This window comes from Primulina tabacum, chromosome 11, assembly GCF_025594145.1.
Source record: "Primulina tabacum isolate GXHZ01 chromosome 11, ASM2559414v2, whole genome shotgun sequence".
Classification (NCBI taxonomy): domain Eukaryota; kingdom Viridiplantae; phylum Streptophyta; class Magnoliopsida; order Lamiales; family Gesneriaceae; genus Primulina; species Primulina tabacum.
This window is the reverse complement of record NC_134560.1, coordinates 34,249,278-34,264,955: the sequence shown is the minus strand read 5'-3', so window position 1 is coordinate 34,264,955 and position 15,678 is coordinate 34,249,278. Positions and strand designations below refer to the sequence as shown.

At 35.4% G+C, this 15,678-nt stretch overlaps 2 protein-coding genes across 2 annotated transcripts; both read right to left on the bottom strand.

Moving 5' to 3' along the window:
* Window positions 1-1,000: 1,000 nt before the first annotated feature.
* Window positions 1,001-4,550, bottom strand: LOC142518181 (uncharacterized). Its single transcript, XM_075620896.1, has 3 exons — window positions 2,046-4,550; window positions 1,820-1,965; window positions 1,001-1,533 (listed from the first exon to the last, which is right to left on the bottom strand). The coding sequence occupies exons 1-3, from the start codon at window positions 3,714-3,716 to the stop codon at window positions 1,230-1,232; spliced, it is 2,121 nt and encodes a 706-aa protein (XP_075477011.1). The 5' UTR covers window positions 3,717-4,550; the 3' UTR covers window positions 1,001-1,229.
* LOC142518180 (uncharacterized) lies at window positions 4,547-13,693 on the bottom strand. The gene is made up of 13 exons (XM_075620894.1): window positions 13,389-13,693; window positions 13,094-13,308; window positions 12,177-12,719; window positions 10,590-11,741; window positions 10,186-10,513; window positions 9,190-9,445; window positions 8,886-9,102; window positions 8,107-8,459; window positions 7,391-7,903; window positions 5,924-7,121; window positions 5,421-5,774; window positions 5,109-5,346; window positions 4,547-4,746 (listed from the first exon to the last, which is right to left on the bottom strand). The coding sequence occupies exons 2-13, from the start codon at window positions 13,178-13,180 to the stop codon at window positions 4,547-4,549; spliced, it is 5,439 nt and encodes a 1,812-aa protein (XP_075477009.1). The 5' UTR covers window positions 13,181-13,308; window positions 13,389-13,693.
* Window positions 13,694-15,678: the final 1,985 nt, after the last annotated feature.

The window sequence follows — 15,678 nt, the reverse complement described above, 5'->3', positions numbered from 1 at the left end:
CGTTTCCAGACGGACCCGGGTTATGTCATCTTTAATGGATATCAAATTTGAAATGAAATGTATTAATTTTTTAATGCACCTAGAAAATAAAATAAATAAAATATAAAAAATGTGATAATTGTGATGGTTAAAAAGTATTTTGAGAATTTTAAAAAAATTAACATCATACCTAGTTAGCAAAATAAATTTTAACTTTAATAATAGTTAAAATGGCTTTTAACTTTAGTAAATACTAGCTATTTTGCACATGCGGCGCGTGTGTACAGTTTTTTTATAATTATCTATAGATTAAAGTGAAATTTTACAAATTATCGAGAGACTAAAGTGATATTTGAATCGTTGTAATTAAAAACAAAAATATTTTTTGAAATTAAAAAAAATAAAAACAAAAATATAGTTTTGATATCAAATGAGAGCAAAATTGAGGAAAACAAAAAACAGACCAAATTTTTGTCTCTATTAGGGAGATTCTTGATAATAGTAATACAATATATAACATAGATATGATGAATAATTTAAGAAGTACGAAAGATTATCATATTTATGAGCCTTAATAGATAAAGTAAAATTTTTATTGGCAACTCTAATAATTAAATAAATTAAAATTCGTTCGATAATAACAACAAAAACACGTTTGAAGGATTTCCATCGAAACCAAAGTTGAATCGAATATTATAAAGGATTACAATCCGAACAAAGCTCTGTTCGAAACAAGTTTCGAGAGTTTGGTATAGTAAAAATGGCTCATATTTTGATACATTATGAAAGGAGCAACCGAGCAAAATATAGCCAACATCATACATGCAAATCCAAGATTACTTCTTTGTATCAAAAGTTGAAAATTTTCTGTTGTGAAATTGAAAAAGAATACCGAGGATTATTTCAGTAGAAAAATGGAGCTATGGAATCATGGTGAGATAACAAATCTGCATTTTCAATGCCAATAATTCTATTTTTCGACTATTGAACGAATAGAGTACTATTGATGATTATCAAGAAATCACAAGGAAAGAGAACTTTATACAAAAGCCAGCAAATACCAACATGTTTAAAAAGAGTATCTGGAAAGAATCCCATGATAAAATATGGGAAGCAACAGAGGCAACTGTTTATCGGCCCAAAAAGGATCAAGGTTGCCACCAAATACCATCAAACACACTGATAATTTGTAATCCAAACATCAAGGAGATAAAGCAATTGGGAATGGATGAGGGAAGATTTTACATGGCTTACTTTTTTTTACCTCCTTTCCCTTTCTTAGCCTTCTTCTTGTTGTTCTTATTTCCTTTCCCACGAGTGACAGGTTCAGTTGCCTGCTTGCTGGGCTTCTTTACATTATCAAATTCAAAATCTTCAGATGTGTCAGAGTCTCCAAGGTGATTGTGGGAAATTTTCTCATCAATCTGTTCACCGGATACAAGAGTCGAGTTGGTGTCGAGTACAGTTGATAACAATTCTTCCAGTCGAGGCCTTCTGGACTCTAAGCTCTTCAAAAGTTCTCCCATCACAGAAATGTCTTGACCATCCAAATTACTGCATTAATTCCAGTTCAACGTTACTGTCGTACAGAGTTCATGGCACGAAAATCAATATGCTAGCAGTGATCTCTCGAAAATTATGAGATTGAGGCATTTGTTTAGAGAAATCGATTTAATTATATACTCTTCAATGCAAACATAAAAAATAATATTAAGAGTTTTGGCGCCAATGATTGTAAGTAAGACAAAAAAATATAAAATATTGTGGTGTGTTTACAATCTCTGTGATTGATTCTTTTGCTTTTTGCTATTTTTCTCGCCAATTTGTTATGATAACCAACCTCGTATCTAGCAAAGATGAAAGCAGATTCAATTCCTCTATCGTGTCTGTAGCTTCACGCATGCTCTCATCCGTTACACTAGAAGGAGATTTCTGCTCAGTTAGCTGAAATACCGCAGCTGCTAAGATATTTGTGTGCTTCTGTACCTGAAAATATGGCAATTTATAATATTAGACAATCCATATCAGTCAAGAAGGCCAAAAGATAGAAACCATTTCAGAGCTACCTTCTTTTTCAGTGCAACATTTTCCATGTTTCCGCTATTTTCACTTTTACGAGACAGTAACATGTCAGATATGTCCGCGAGAAATCCCCACGTCATTTGCAGATCAACCTTTGTGTTCTCTGAACTTGAGTTTGAATCTGTTTTTGGTATCATTTCTGAAGATTTCACAGCATTACTCTTACTTTGATTTTGACCAATTTGAGGAAGCCCAATGCCAGATTCAGTCACCTTATCTTCAACTGTAGTTACTCGAGCATTTGATTTTTCAGTGCTCCTCGGAAACAACATATTAAAGACGTCATTTTTGCATGAAAATAACCTGAGGTCCAGAAAAATGGCATCAGGACACACAAACTTGAAATTATGCTCTCTCAAGGTTACAATCACAATAGGATCCTGAATAGCTTTGAATGCTGCAGCAACTGTCGCTTCAGGTGAAGTATTATTCCTCTGTCCACGTAAGACAGCATCATAAAATTCTCTTCTAAGTTGGGATCTTATATCAGGCCTGTGCAACAGCCTAAATAGTATATTAAGGGGCATTTCAGAGTTTAGATACACCAAACATAGAATCACAACCAATCTTTGCACTAGCACTGGAAAATAGTAGTAGCAATCAATGTTGGAACGCCTGATCCATTCTCCAGTATCAACCACGTTTTCATAAAGAAAATGTTGAACCACACTCTTCATGAAATTAATAATGCTTTCTTGAGAAGATCCCATGTCTCTGTCTAAATTGTCTCTTGGATTAGCATCCGATTGTTGGCATACAATCCACTCCACAAATGATGATTTTGAGGTGAAAAAACAGCCACGAGGGTGAGGTGCCAACATCAAAAGACGCTCCAAAAGATATAAGAAACATTTCGGTGATATATAGTAGCGTACCCTCCAGTTGGACATATAAGTTTCTTCAAGAGCTTTAAGAAATATATTACTCAGAGATTCTGTGGTGCTGCTTGATGGAGAATTATTCGAACTTCCTGATTGTATGATTCCATTCCCTGAAGTGGTATCAGGAAGAACTTGTGGTGCCAGATTGCTAGAGCCAGACGCCTGTGAAGATTCTGGCCTGATGATGCCACCGAGGATCTCAATGAGTGTTTTCCAATACGAGTTGTCAGGTACACTTTTAGCCATCCTCTCACAGAGATGGTGTTTTGGCTTGCCAGACCCTAGCCATATCATCAACACTTCTCCTATTTGTCTATAAGTAAGATAACAATTTGTGCTGATATTTCTAAAGATAATTTCTTCCAGTAAAGCCTTGGAAAGTTCAGTTTCCCTAAGAATGATCATGTTTGCTGATAAAGACTGTCGAGGGTCTAAAGGGAAAACAATTTCAAAGTACTTGGTAGATAGTCGTAGGAATTCCTGCAACTTCCAGTCTTCCGATTTCTTTAAGACAAGTGATTTCGACTCCATCAAGAACTTTGTTATATCATAAATGAAAGTTAAGCATATGCCTTGGCAGTATATGGACGAGGGCTTCATCGCAAAAAATGACTTAAGTGCCTCCAATACCCGAAGTCCAACTGAAACTAACTCTTGGCGCCAGTATATTTGAGCTGCTGACACAAAATGATGAGCATGAAGACTCACCAACTTTCTCTTCCGGTGAATAAACGACTTATTCACATTTTCAACCCATTTAGCATCAGGGTTCATCAAAAGACAGGCTACACTTGAGTCTTGTGACCACCTCACACCAAAATAATGCAAACAGAACTCTATTGTACCTTTGAATTTGTTGGTATGCCTCTTTCAAGATAACCAAGACATTCTATGATCTCCAAACTGTTTACCTTGTATAAGTCCCAAATATAAACAAGGCTTCTGACAGAGACCTGGTTCCTCAAAAATTTTTCCGCCGAGTAACCTTTTAGATCATCGGGCAATTCATGATCCAATTCATATTTTGCCACATGGATTTGAAAATGCACATCTAGTAGTTTTCTAACACACAGAATTTCTCCTGTGCGTCTTTCACCTCGTTTTGAAGCAATGTAACTTTGCATCAACTCAGCCCAAGTTCACACTCTCATGTGACAGAATTTTGACCTCTGCACAAATGGATGCATGAAAATTTCCCGAAACCTTCTTAGAAGAGGACATCAATTTACCCAAGAGTTCGTCCTTATGAGGAAATGACTTCAAAGGCCAACCTTGAGTTGTTGACACCCATATAGAGTTTGAAATTACATAAGAAAGGATGAGCATGGAGGCTTCGGCGAAACAACCAGCCTTCACGAGCAGATCAATCTCATTAAGAATATCTCCCATCAGCTTTGCCACATCTGCTGCCTCCTTGAAGTTTCCAGACTCTTTCTCCAAACTTAGAAGCGCTTCAAGGCACTCTAAAGACCTCAAGATATTGCGTTTGGATTCCATAGTACCAAAAGCTCGGACAAATTTCATAAACAATACATTATTCTTTGTGCTGTGGTACTCCAAAGCACCGCTTTTCAAGAACTCCTGCTCAACTTGGTCAATCTCCCTTAGTTTTGCTGTTTCCAGAACTCTATATATTGTAAACCCAAGTCAAAAAGTTTTCCTTTGGTGCAAGCTGACAGGCACTCCATGAAAAAATTTCCCTTGGCGTACACATCTGCCGCAGTTTTGTAGCAACCAGCTAATGTGAAACATTCACCGGCTTTTCTTAACTCCGATGCACCACATTCGTGGAGGTAAATCATTCCTGGAGCATAGATTTTTAATATACATCATAAAAGCAAAGCTTCAACCCCAAAAAAAAAAAAAAATCATCTGACACAGTAGAAATGTCGATAAGAAAAACCATGCTAAACGGGAGTCCAATAAATTTCAGATCAAAACAACTTCAGCATCTCCCCACCACAAAGTTTCAATAGCTTACAGAATTTAATTCAATTAACATATCAAAAAGGTACACACAACTGCACATGATTTTCCTGACTGAGAATCCTAAGGTTAAGTCATATGTGCAAATAGCATAACCAAAAATAAAAATAAAGGGGGACTGACATCAACAAGAATTATTTAGATCTGATAGATTATATGCCATATTAAGCTCGATCATACCCGCTCTTTCGTATTCCTCCAAATCACAGAAACATTCAGCGGCAGAAGCTGCTCTCCCAATAGAATTAAATAATTCTGCAGCCTCTCTAATCATTATTCGTGACTGACTGGGACTTGAAATTCGAATATGATCAGCAGATGCTCTAAGCCCAGAAGCCTTGGCCCTTTTCTCCCATGTTGCTTCTCCAGCTCTTTCAAAGCACAGGGTTGCCATCTCATAGTTTTTCACCCAAAAGAGCTACAAAAGCACATTGCATCAAATTAACAGTATAATGGAATACAAAACAAAAACAAAGTGAAGAGCAACCTAACCTTGATTCCTTGTGATTTCCACTCCTCTGGGCTGCTTGCCCTTTGCATTCCTTCTGCGAGAGAATCGTCTAGTTTTCTGACCTGCACGAGTCCGAATCTCTGCCAGTAGTCAAGCATAGGTTTGGAGAACTCTGCATTATTTTCGCAGATCCATAATCTTTGTCTTGTTCGTGTAATTGCCACATATAGTTGTTTCAGTTCGGAACATAAGATACTATGTTTCGAATGGCTAAAACATGGGAATGACTTTGAAAAGTTTGGATCAAACAGATCCTTTTGCTTCAAGAACTCATACAATACTCTCCATTGATTACTTAGAGGTGAAGAGCCGAAAAAGTTATACAGCAGCACATCCTAGCATTCAAGATTAAAGAATAAAATGAATGAGGGGGGAAAAAAAGAAAGACTGATTAATGAAGAGCATCCACCTCAATAACCTCAAGCCTCGGCTTCCCAATACCACACCATTTGTCATGGAGTTCAAACATAATTATATTGATTACCTGAAATTCAAGGCCCTTGCACTCTACTACAGTGAGCACGAGAGCCTGACGGCCAATATATTTTAAAATTTCCTTTCTGGCAGAGTCATCACGAACCAGTATGACTTGTTCAGCACCAAAACCTACCCATTTCCCACTCTCATTTCTGCTGCATCCAAAAATTGTTATGATTGAGTTTTCATCGCTGCCAGACTCTAGTACAACTGGTGACTCTCCATATATAAAACTTGTCTCAGGAGACAACGCATCAACAGATAGTGGGAAAAAATGGTAAAGGAGATCAATAACACTCTGCGCTAATCTGAGCACACCAGTATGAGTGCGAAAATTCTGGCACATTCTAAAAATATCTGATATAAGTCCTTTTTCCCCTCTTCCTGCAGATGCAAAATTTTCGGATTTCATGACAAATTCATTATAAAACAAAGATCTTATATCTTCAAACCTAAAGTCAATCCCTCTAGCGATTGTTTGAGCTGTATCGCCAGAAAAAACAAATCCTTCATCAATATTTTTGCAGATATGTCTGAAAAGAGCGATTTGCCTCATGTTAAGGTCTTGCACTTCATCAATGTAAACAAAATCCATTTTGTCACCTGCTAAATTCTCCTTGCTTAGCCGAAGGTGTATGTCAATTACAAAATCGGCAACATCAAACTCACCGCGCTCCATCTTCATTTTCTCGTAGTCCTGATATATATCATAAATCACCTCCCTCTTCTCGCCATTTAAAGTGGATACCCTGCTCTCAGATAATGAAACATAGTCCTGCCTGTTTCTCTTAACATCACATGCTTCACCTGCCTGTAGACCACCTTTTATATGAGACATAATCTCAGTAAACACTCGAGAAGGGTCGAAGTTTTTTGTCAACTTCGTATTGAAATGAGGCCAATAGAAGGACGAGAAACGGTCAAACGTAACCTCGTTTTTCCTCATGAAAGTTTGGAGAGCAACAGATCTGAAACTTCTACCTTCACATTGAGAGGAGTTTCCAACATCATGAAATCTCTCAAAGTATGAATTACCCAGAGTACCATCAAGCATCATTAAAAACTTATGAAATGTGATGATAAGCGGGTACTTTTCAGGTTGAATGCCAACAAATGTGTCCGGAATATCTTTAAATTCGGTCATTTCTTCTATATCATCAGTGTCAGTGAAACTGCTGCTGGCTGAGAAGTCTTTGGTAGCAAAGCTATGTGCAAATAAATATCAGAAATATGTTAACTACTTGCATGGATGTCATAATGATTAAAGCATTGAAAAGCATGCCAATAATTACAAAAAATGCTGTGGAAACCCATAGTAGATCACGCAGTTCGCGCAGAATAATGCATATAAACTTCGATGTGATGTAAACCCAACCGAAAACAAAAGCACTCGGCATTTGGATTAGATGGAATTTACAGAAATATGAATAAAAGGAAAACACAATGACAAAGCCAATTACTGAACATTATACACCTTTTGAGCAGAGACACATGTCGTTTGACTGCATGACAAAGTTTTGGACTCACGGTGACAAATAATTGGCGCAAGATAGATTGACCTTGGCAGTGAATGTCATCATCACTATCACGTGCAGATATCTTGTTCGGTGTTGCTATAGATTCCCCTGAAGCAATGCAGTACTGCTGTAGCTTCTGGAACAGCTTCATAGTCAAAACAGTTGTCTTCCCAGTGCCAGATCTACCTAATATGAAGCTACTTCTAGGAAATATTATTATCTCTCGCTCTTCTTCAGTGACCTCAAAAGGGAGTTCAACTTCTCTACCCTCGTGGTCAGAAAGCAAATGATTCACAGTACCAGAAGACAGGGAGTAAAATTTCATTAAAAGTAAGCTTTCACTCACTCTGGAATTTTCAACATAATTTCTACTGTCAGCGGCTGAATTTATGCTGGATTTGGTATCATCAAGAATCTTAAATCGGACAATAACATCAGAACTGGACCAAATCTTTGGAACCTCCAAATTTCTAAAACAAAAGTGAATTTTGTAGAGTTAGTTTAGTTTATGAAAATTTCGAAAAACAGGACTAACAGGTGCTATTACAAACAAATCCTACAAGATTGATTTAGAAACTGACCTAGCACAAGGTTTCCATTTCTAGTACAAAAGATTAGGCAGATCAGAGAACATAAATATCAAACTAAACAAAATACAAACAAAACAACATACCCCTCTATGCATTTCTCCTTGCAGCGATTAATAAAATCATCTGTCAGCATGGCAAATATGCTATCAAGTCGTTTCAACAATTTTGGGATCTCCACATGAGGCAACACGTCCCAAACTTTCAAAAATTGTGTCCATGTTGTGTCTTTCATTATATCAATGGAGCACAAAACATAATATTCTTCAACTTTGAATTGTTTCACAACATATGAAGAGCTCTGACATTTCAAATCCACATCAATTTTCTTGGGTCGCCACCCGCTGGAAAGTTTAAGCAATATGTTTAAGACCAACTTCTTTATGTGGGATGGTCTCAGTTTTCCAAAAGATTTTCGGAAATTATCACTAAATGTTACCTGAAGGAATGGAAGATAAAGAAAGCATCACAAAAGAATCTTTCTCAGTGGTATAATTTGTTTTCTTATACTAAATCAGTATTAAAACAAATCAATGTAGAGGTGTGAAAAGCAAAATTTTAGTTTGTAGACCAGAAATAAGAAAACAACCAAATTATATCAATACACTAATATACCACCAATGGAATTAAATTTACAATGATTAATGCAGAGATAACTGACCAGGCAACAGAGAGGTATTAGCATAATTTCTACGTATCATGCATCAATTTAACCCTTATGAATAGATCTTCTTATGTAATTAACAAAAAACTGGACAAAAAGAATTTCACAATATATAAAATCCTTTGGCCTGCCAGAATCAACAGATGAAATGTTCATGTCACACCATACACACTGAAAATAGCAGCCGATGACAAATAGTACCTTCCATCTTGCATATTTGAAAATTATACTCTCCCCGTTGAGTAGATCTTCAAGTTCGTCTAGCTCTTTCTTTACAGTTATAATAGTTTTATCAATGTCATAATCATCATTCGCTGTAAAGAAACACTGACGACGCTGTGCATCACGTATCAATGTTTCCCAAACTGAATCAACTTTACACAAAGTTCCTTCATTTCCTAAGATCCAGAGACAGTGACTAAAAGAAATAGAACCCACGTGAATCAGATTTATAATCAAACAAGATATCACTAAAAACTAAGAGAAACTTTGCTTGATAACATACCGAGCTCTTGTCAGGGCGACATTGATTCTCTGTGGATTAGACAAAAATCCGATGGACCCATTTCTATTAGACCTTACCGTTGATATGATAACAATATCTTCTTCTCCACCTTGAAACCCATCGATGGACCTCACCTTAACCGTAAACCCGTGAAGGTTTTCATAATTCTGTTTAATCTTATCATGAATCGCGGCAACTTGAGCAGCATAGGGAGATATCACACCAATGCTGAGTTTCTCTTTTGAGCCATTCCACGCTATTAATACATAGACAGACAGCTTAGTATGAAAATACGTGTCAAAGGATGGATGGCCACGGGAGAAAGTAGCAATCCCCAGGACCCTCACCCTAAAAAAATCCCAAATATTTAAATACTAATAATTAAAAGCAAGGATCAATTGATAACAGTAAGTTGACTGTCCATAGGCACTCAAGGAGTCCAGTGCATGTCATTTTTTTTATGCAAAAGAGCAAATGTAGAATGGAGTACGGAGGTTAAAGAGAGGTAGACTTAACATGACAAACATTTTCTTATTTTCCTCCCATGTGCCTTGACTCTTGAGTATAAAATTAGTTTCTGATCACGGATGTTCTTCAATACGAACAACATTAAGATCAATCCATTAAAATGATAAGTTCAAGTTAATATGGTTAGACAATTTGCACTCAGGGATGTCGGAACCTAATTGACAATGTGTGCATGCATGTTTTTTGAATTGTAATCAAGTCATTTTGGTAATTAGAATATTCGGAAAGTCTTTGAACTATCTTTTAGTTAACTTTTATGTACTTAAAATCCTTAAAAGAAAAAAAAGTGTATTTTATGATCCTCTAATTTCTTTGAAGACAAAAGAAAACATTATTTTTCCACGTAAAGGAAAATTCGCAAACAGATTGCTCTGAATGTATAAAGCATAAAGAGATTATACAAACCACCAGAGAACAATTATATGCGTAGAAATATTTCTTTCACATATCCTTGGGACCTTAACACACCTTTGAAGAGTTTCTGCACAATCTTCAATGTCACAGCTACCTCGACCATGTTTCTTCTGCTGTGTCCAACATCATCCACCTCTTCTTTCCCACCAAGAATATTTATGAAAGAATATGGACCAAACATTTTTCCATGAAGATAGCATCTTTGATAGCCCTCGTTCTGGACACTAGGTGCATCTAATATTTGGTTGTCATAGAAATTTGAATTTGGAAACTGACTTATTGCTGGATGCATTCTGTATTGCATATTAAGGAGATGCTTAGAGTGACCTAGTGAGCTCAACCTTTCAAATAGACTTTTTCCAAAGCCAGCTTCTTTGGAGAGCTGTAAACATGTTATGGAAAAAAAAACCATTAGGCTTGCTTTCCCATGAGATACTAAGGTAAGTAACCAAACTAACCTTGCTAATAATTGTTGCTGGTAATTGCCATTCATCGCCAACCAGAATAAAATGCCTCACATCTGGAATCTGAAGAGCTATAACTGATTCACTCTCCTTCACCTGAGCAGCCTCATCGATGACCACTACATTAAGTGGTTCCATATCCACCATGTGTAGCATGTATGAGGATGAAGTTGTGCAAAATATTAAAGAAGCCTTCTGAAAACAAAAGTCTGAAATCTTAGTTTTACTCGTCGCAGGTGGAAGGTCGAGTTTTGTTAGAGAAGACTGAAGAGATCTTAGAGTAGATAAACACTCATTTCTCATATACAAGAAGGATGACTCAGAACAAATCATTGCCTGACTTGAAAGTAAAATCTCCAATTCATCAGATGTCAAGCTGTCTTCAAACAACAATGTTTCGATTGAGTCGAGAAGGGGCACGAGTTGGACAACATTCTGAAAGTTCTGCCAAAGAATTCTAGGTAAATGAGTGATAAATGTTAACAAGGATTCTCTGAGCGGATTTGCAATGTGTTTAAACCGATCTCTAGCATACTCCAAACTTGTTTTGAACTCAGATTGCGGAATTTCACCTTCATGATTTTCTCTGACTTTGCTTTGCTCGTTAGCAACATATATGTGATACTGAGAAACATAATTTTCAAGAAAATCAAGCATAGAACTGATCCAGTGCTTCAAACCAGTTAGTGGTACCAAACATTCTATAAGCTTATCAACACGATAATCGAGGAAAATTTCCTCAATGTTAGAGTCAACATTCAGACGATCCTTATTCCCAAATATGAGCATGTCTCCTAAAGGACAAGACAAAAACATCTCATGTTCATCTTGAAATGAATCTCTCAATAAGCTTATGACGCGAGAAGCTAGTTCGGTGATTGCAACATTTGTTGGGGCACAGATGAGAGTTCTGACTTTCATTCTTAAGAGATTATGAAGCAAAACACTTACGGTTCTCGTCTTTCCAGTCCCAGGTGGACCCCATATGAGTTCCACAGAAGCCTTGTGGTTACATCCAGTTCTAACTAGAGAGGCCAAAATTGCACTGTTTTGTGATTCATTTAACCGGGAAGATATGGTTGATTCAAATTTTACCTCCATTTGACTATGGAAGAAAATTGGGCAAGATTCACAATTGTCCTCATCCTGTTGCATACATACACATCAAATCTAAGCAATTCGGTTTTAAGAAACACAGATTTCACATCAAACAAAACCCACGTGGATGTCTGAATTTACGTTAAAATGAAAAATTCTCATCCTGCAGGCATAAAAAAATTTAACAAAACATTGTTCAAGTGAACACTTTGCATAACCTTCAGAGATCTTCTTTCAAATTTAAATCTATGTTTTACGAATAGAATAAAGACAGTATTTCAAGATTCGACATATATACATACACACACACACATTATGTAATTTCAGCAGTGGAAGAAATTTTTGAAAAATGACAGAAACTAAATCAAATAACAGACACAAAGCTGGGGCAATATGGATATAGCAAGGATCAGTAATGTTGTTTTGACCATACGTATCTTTGTTTGCAATGTATTGATCCCTTCAAATCAGCAAGTAACTTACCAACTCATTCTTGCACAAGACTTTCTCAATAATCCTCAGATTTTTACGCATTCGCAAAGCATTCCATATTCTTCTGTTTGTTGCCATGTTCTTTAAGAAAACAACATAAAATGATTTGCTTTGCATCTCTCCAACATCAATGCTTATCGCCACTTTCACTTTGAAACCAGTGGATGAATAGTTATCTCCGTTCTCATCCTCTGATATATTTGTCACATATGCAAGAACAAATTTCCAACCAACACGACCAAGGTCAGAATAAGATTCAGGTTTCAAATCTGACAGCAGTAAAATGTCACCAGGAAAGGTTCTGTAAGGCTCCCTCCCGCGGAGGGTTATCCTGTTTCTCCAGCAATCGACCTGAACAGAAAGTAAAAGTTTTCCATGCATTGACTCTGTTAGAGAAGCCACTTCAGCAAATGGAGCTTTGTAAACTGTTTCCATGGCCGAAGCAAGTTCAGCTCGGGTTTCTTCCAGTAAGGGGAAGACATAAGAACCAAGATATTGATCAACGCTTTCAAATGATTGAGGAATTTTCTCCACCTAAATGTCAAGCATAAAATGTATTTGAGAAATAACGAACGAGAATGTTATATATTTCAAAGAAACATAAATAGATAGCCAGTCGGATAATAATGACTTTCACACCCCTAAAAGCTAATTCCAAACATTCAAATCTCTTAATTTTATTTGAACATCTACTCTCACGCGATGCAAAAGCACAGCCATGTTAAAAGAAAAGGCACCCAAATGATAGTTTCTCCAAAAATCTACCAAAGAAACAAGAACTTTCTGTATCGGTATCTGAAAGAGAATCAATAGCAACGAACCGAATCCAACCCATAGCGACAAAAAAAAGTTACTCCGACTCTCTGAACACTTGATGAACAACGTTATAAAATGAATGAAACAAAGACCTGATTTTTATACAGATTCTCATCTAATATTTCTTCGAGAGACCATGAAAGCACCAAATCAATGAACTCATCTTTCCTTCCCTCCATCGTCCTGCTGCTGCACTGATCACTTTCTTCTTCCCAATATGCTTTTGATCAAAAACTCCGGAAAACAGAGACCAACCCAGACAAAATACTTCAAAATTGTTCCATGCATGAAGATTCAAGTCCAATACCTAGTGTGGGGTACAATAAATAAAAAAAGCTTAACAGGGAAGTTTCCTTGAAGACGAAGGAAAATGGAAAGAAAACGCACCAGGAAATCTTCCGTACAGAGCACTGTCAGCAAACCCACTAAAGCCTACCCAAAGACTAAGAATTTAAAGATTAAAGGAGCGATTTTGGTACGACGAAAGCTCATGAACAGTATATGAACAAGTGATTTCACCGATGAAAGAAAAAAAGCATTGGTATCATAGTACTATGACAAACAACATTGGGAGAAGGGAAAAAGTTGGAAAACGAAAGGTTTCTTTTCATGTTGACTTGCTGCTATTCCAAGTCGTTTCATTTGTCAATAACTCGTATGATCGACGTCTCTTCTTTGGTTACCACCATTTGCGTTCTGAGCTACTGGAATACTACGTTCACAAATACAGAGAGAGAGATCATATATTATATGTATTTATTCATATGTGTGTGTGTGTGTTTTTTTTTTTTTTTTTTTTTTTTTTTTTGTATTTGTGAGTGTTTTGCTATAGGTAAATTAGAAATTGTTTGATTATATATTTGGGAACAAAATAATTAAAATAACGGTTTTGGCTAATTCACTATTAATAACATTTTTTTATGTGTAACAAGATAAATTTGTTTTAATTATTTTGGATTGTAATTCTAATTTCCATAAATTGTATTAATTTATTAAGATGAGAAAAACGAAAATAAGTTGTGTATATTAGGGCGTTTTATTAATGTTATTTATTTTAAAAAATAAACATGTTGTGTAGTTATCATGGAATTCGATATATATTTTTATCATAAAAATAATTATTTTAACTAATTCTTATTGTCTATGGCTTGGAATTAAATTGATTATGATGCGTGGTATTGTTAGATCTATCGAGCATGTTCTTAAATACATATAGCCTAAAGACATACATATATGTAAGGTTTCCAGACGATATACAATATTCAAAACAAACTGGGCTAAAAAAATGAGGTATTTAAATTTTAGAATAATAATGAATATAAGGTTCATCTATGGAACTTTTTACAAAACATAAAAGGAATTAATAAAGATATACCAAAGAAATTAAATAACAGAGAATTTTACCGAGATCCACCTCAGAAACATAAATTCATAAATCACTCATAAACGCATTAGACGTCATTTCTTCAGCTAAACAGGCTGAATGGCTACAACATGAATTTATTATTTCCTGGTTTAACTTGAATATTATGTTTACAATTTCCTGTCTCATCTTTTACTTTATGTTTTAACCAAAAACCCTTATATTACGTCAAATTCTAAAACTAAAATAAATCTTTTATTATCTCAATTTTAATCCAAGTTACAAAAAAATATAGATCATGTCATAGTAAGGTAATGATTTAACACGAATATTTTAGCTATCATTAGGCTAATCTTATAACATATAAAAATTATAATATAAATATAAATAAATAACAAAATGAACTTACAAATTTGTATTTAGAACTTGAAGTTTTTATTTAGAATCTTGAGAATGGTTGTTTACAAAGAGAGAATAGAGGGAGTAAACTAGACTGTGTCCCTCTAAGAACACAAAACCACCTATATATAGAAGGAAGAGCCGGACATGAAATCACTGATACTAACCAAAAATATAAATAGTACAATGCTTTATAAAATCAAATAGTAACATAGTTCAAAAGTCTATAGTGATATTCCACGAACTCTGTCATTATTAAAGATGAATATTCTAATAATCTTTAATATTGTCTTTTATTGAATTTTTAAAATTTTCAAATATACCACTAATATTAGAGAAATTGGGAATATCTTCATCTGGATCTTGAGCATCCTGCATTTGCATTAAATGGATGAATTGATTTTCGCTAGATTCAGACGCTATAGATTTATCCGATTTTGAGTCTGAACATCTAATATTTTTATAAAGATCTTTCTTCATCTTTTCAATATAGGTTTCGATCATTTTTTCTTTGGAATAGATATCAGAATATTTCTGAGTAAGAATCTTGAACGAACTCATCAAATCTTGTTGTTTATTAAAATCTTTATGATATAAAGAAATTTTTTCTTCCATATGTTGAAGAGTATCGAAACCATAGGGTTTTCCTGTGTCAGGGTTATCCCTTAACAATTTGTCCCAAAATTTTGTGGAACCAACCCTCTATAAGTAGGGAATGCCTTCTCCATAAGTAGGGAATGCCTTCATCAGTATAATCAAATTCAGGTTGCCATCTCTATATCCATGGGATACCAAATTTCATAAAAAATAGACATAAAGTCTTTCCATCATTCCAATATTCTGAAAATGATTTTTTATACTTGGAGAAATATTTAACCAAGTATTCATCGATTTTATGAAAACCTCTGGCAAAAT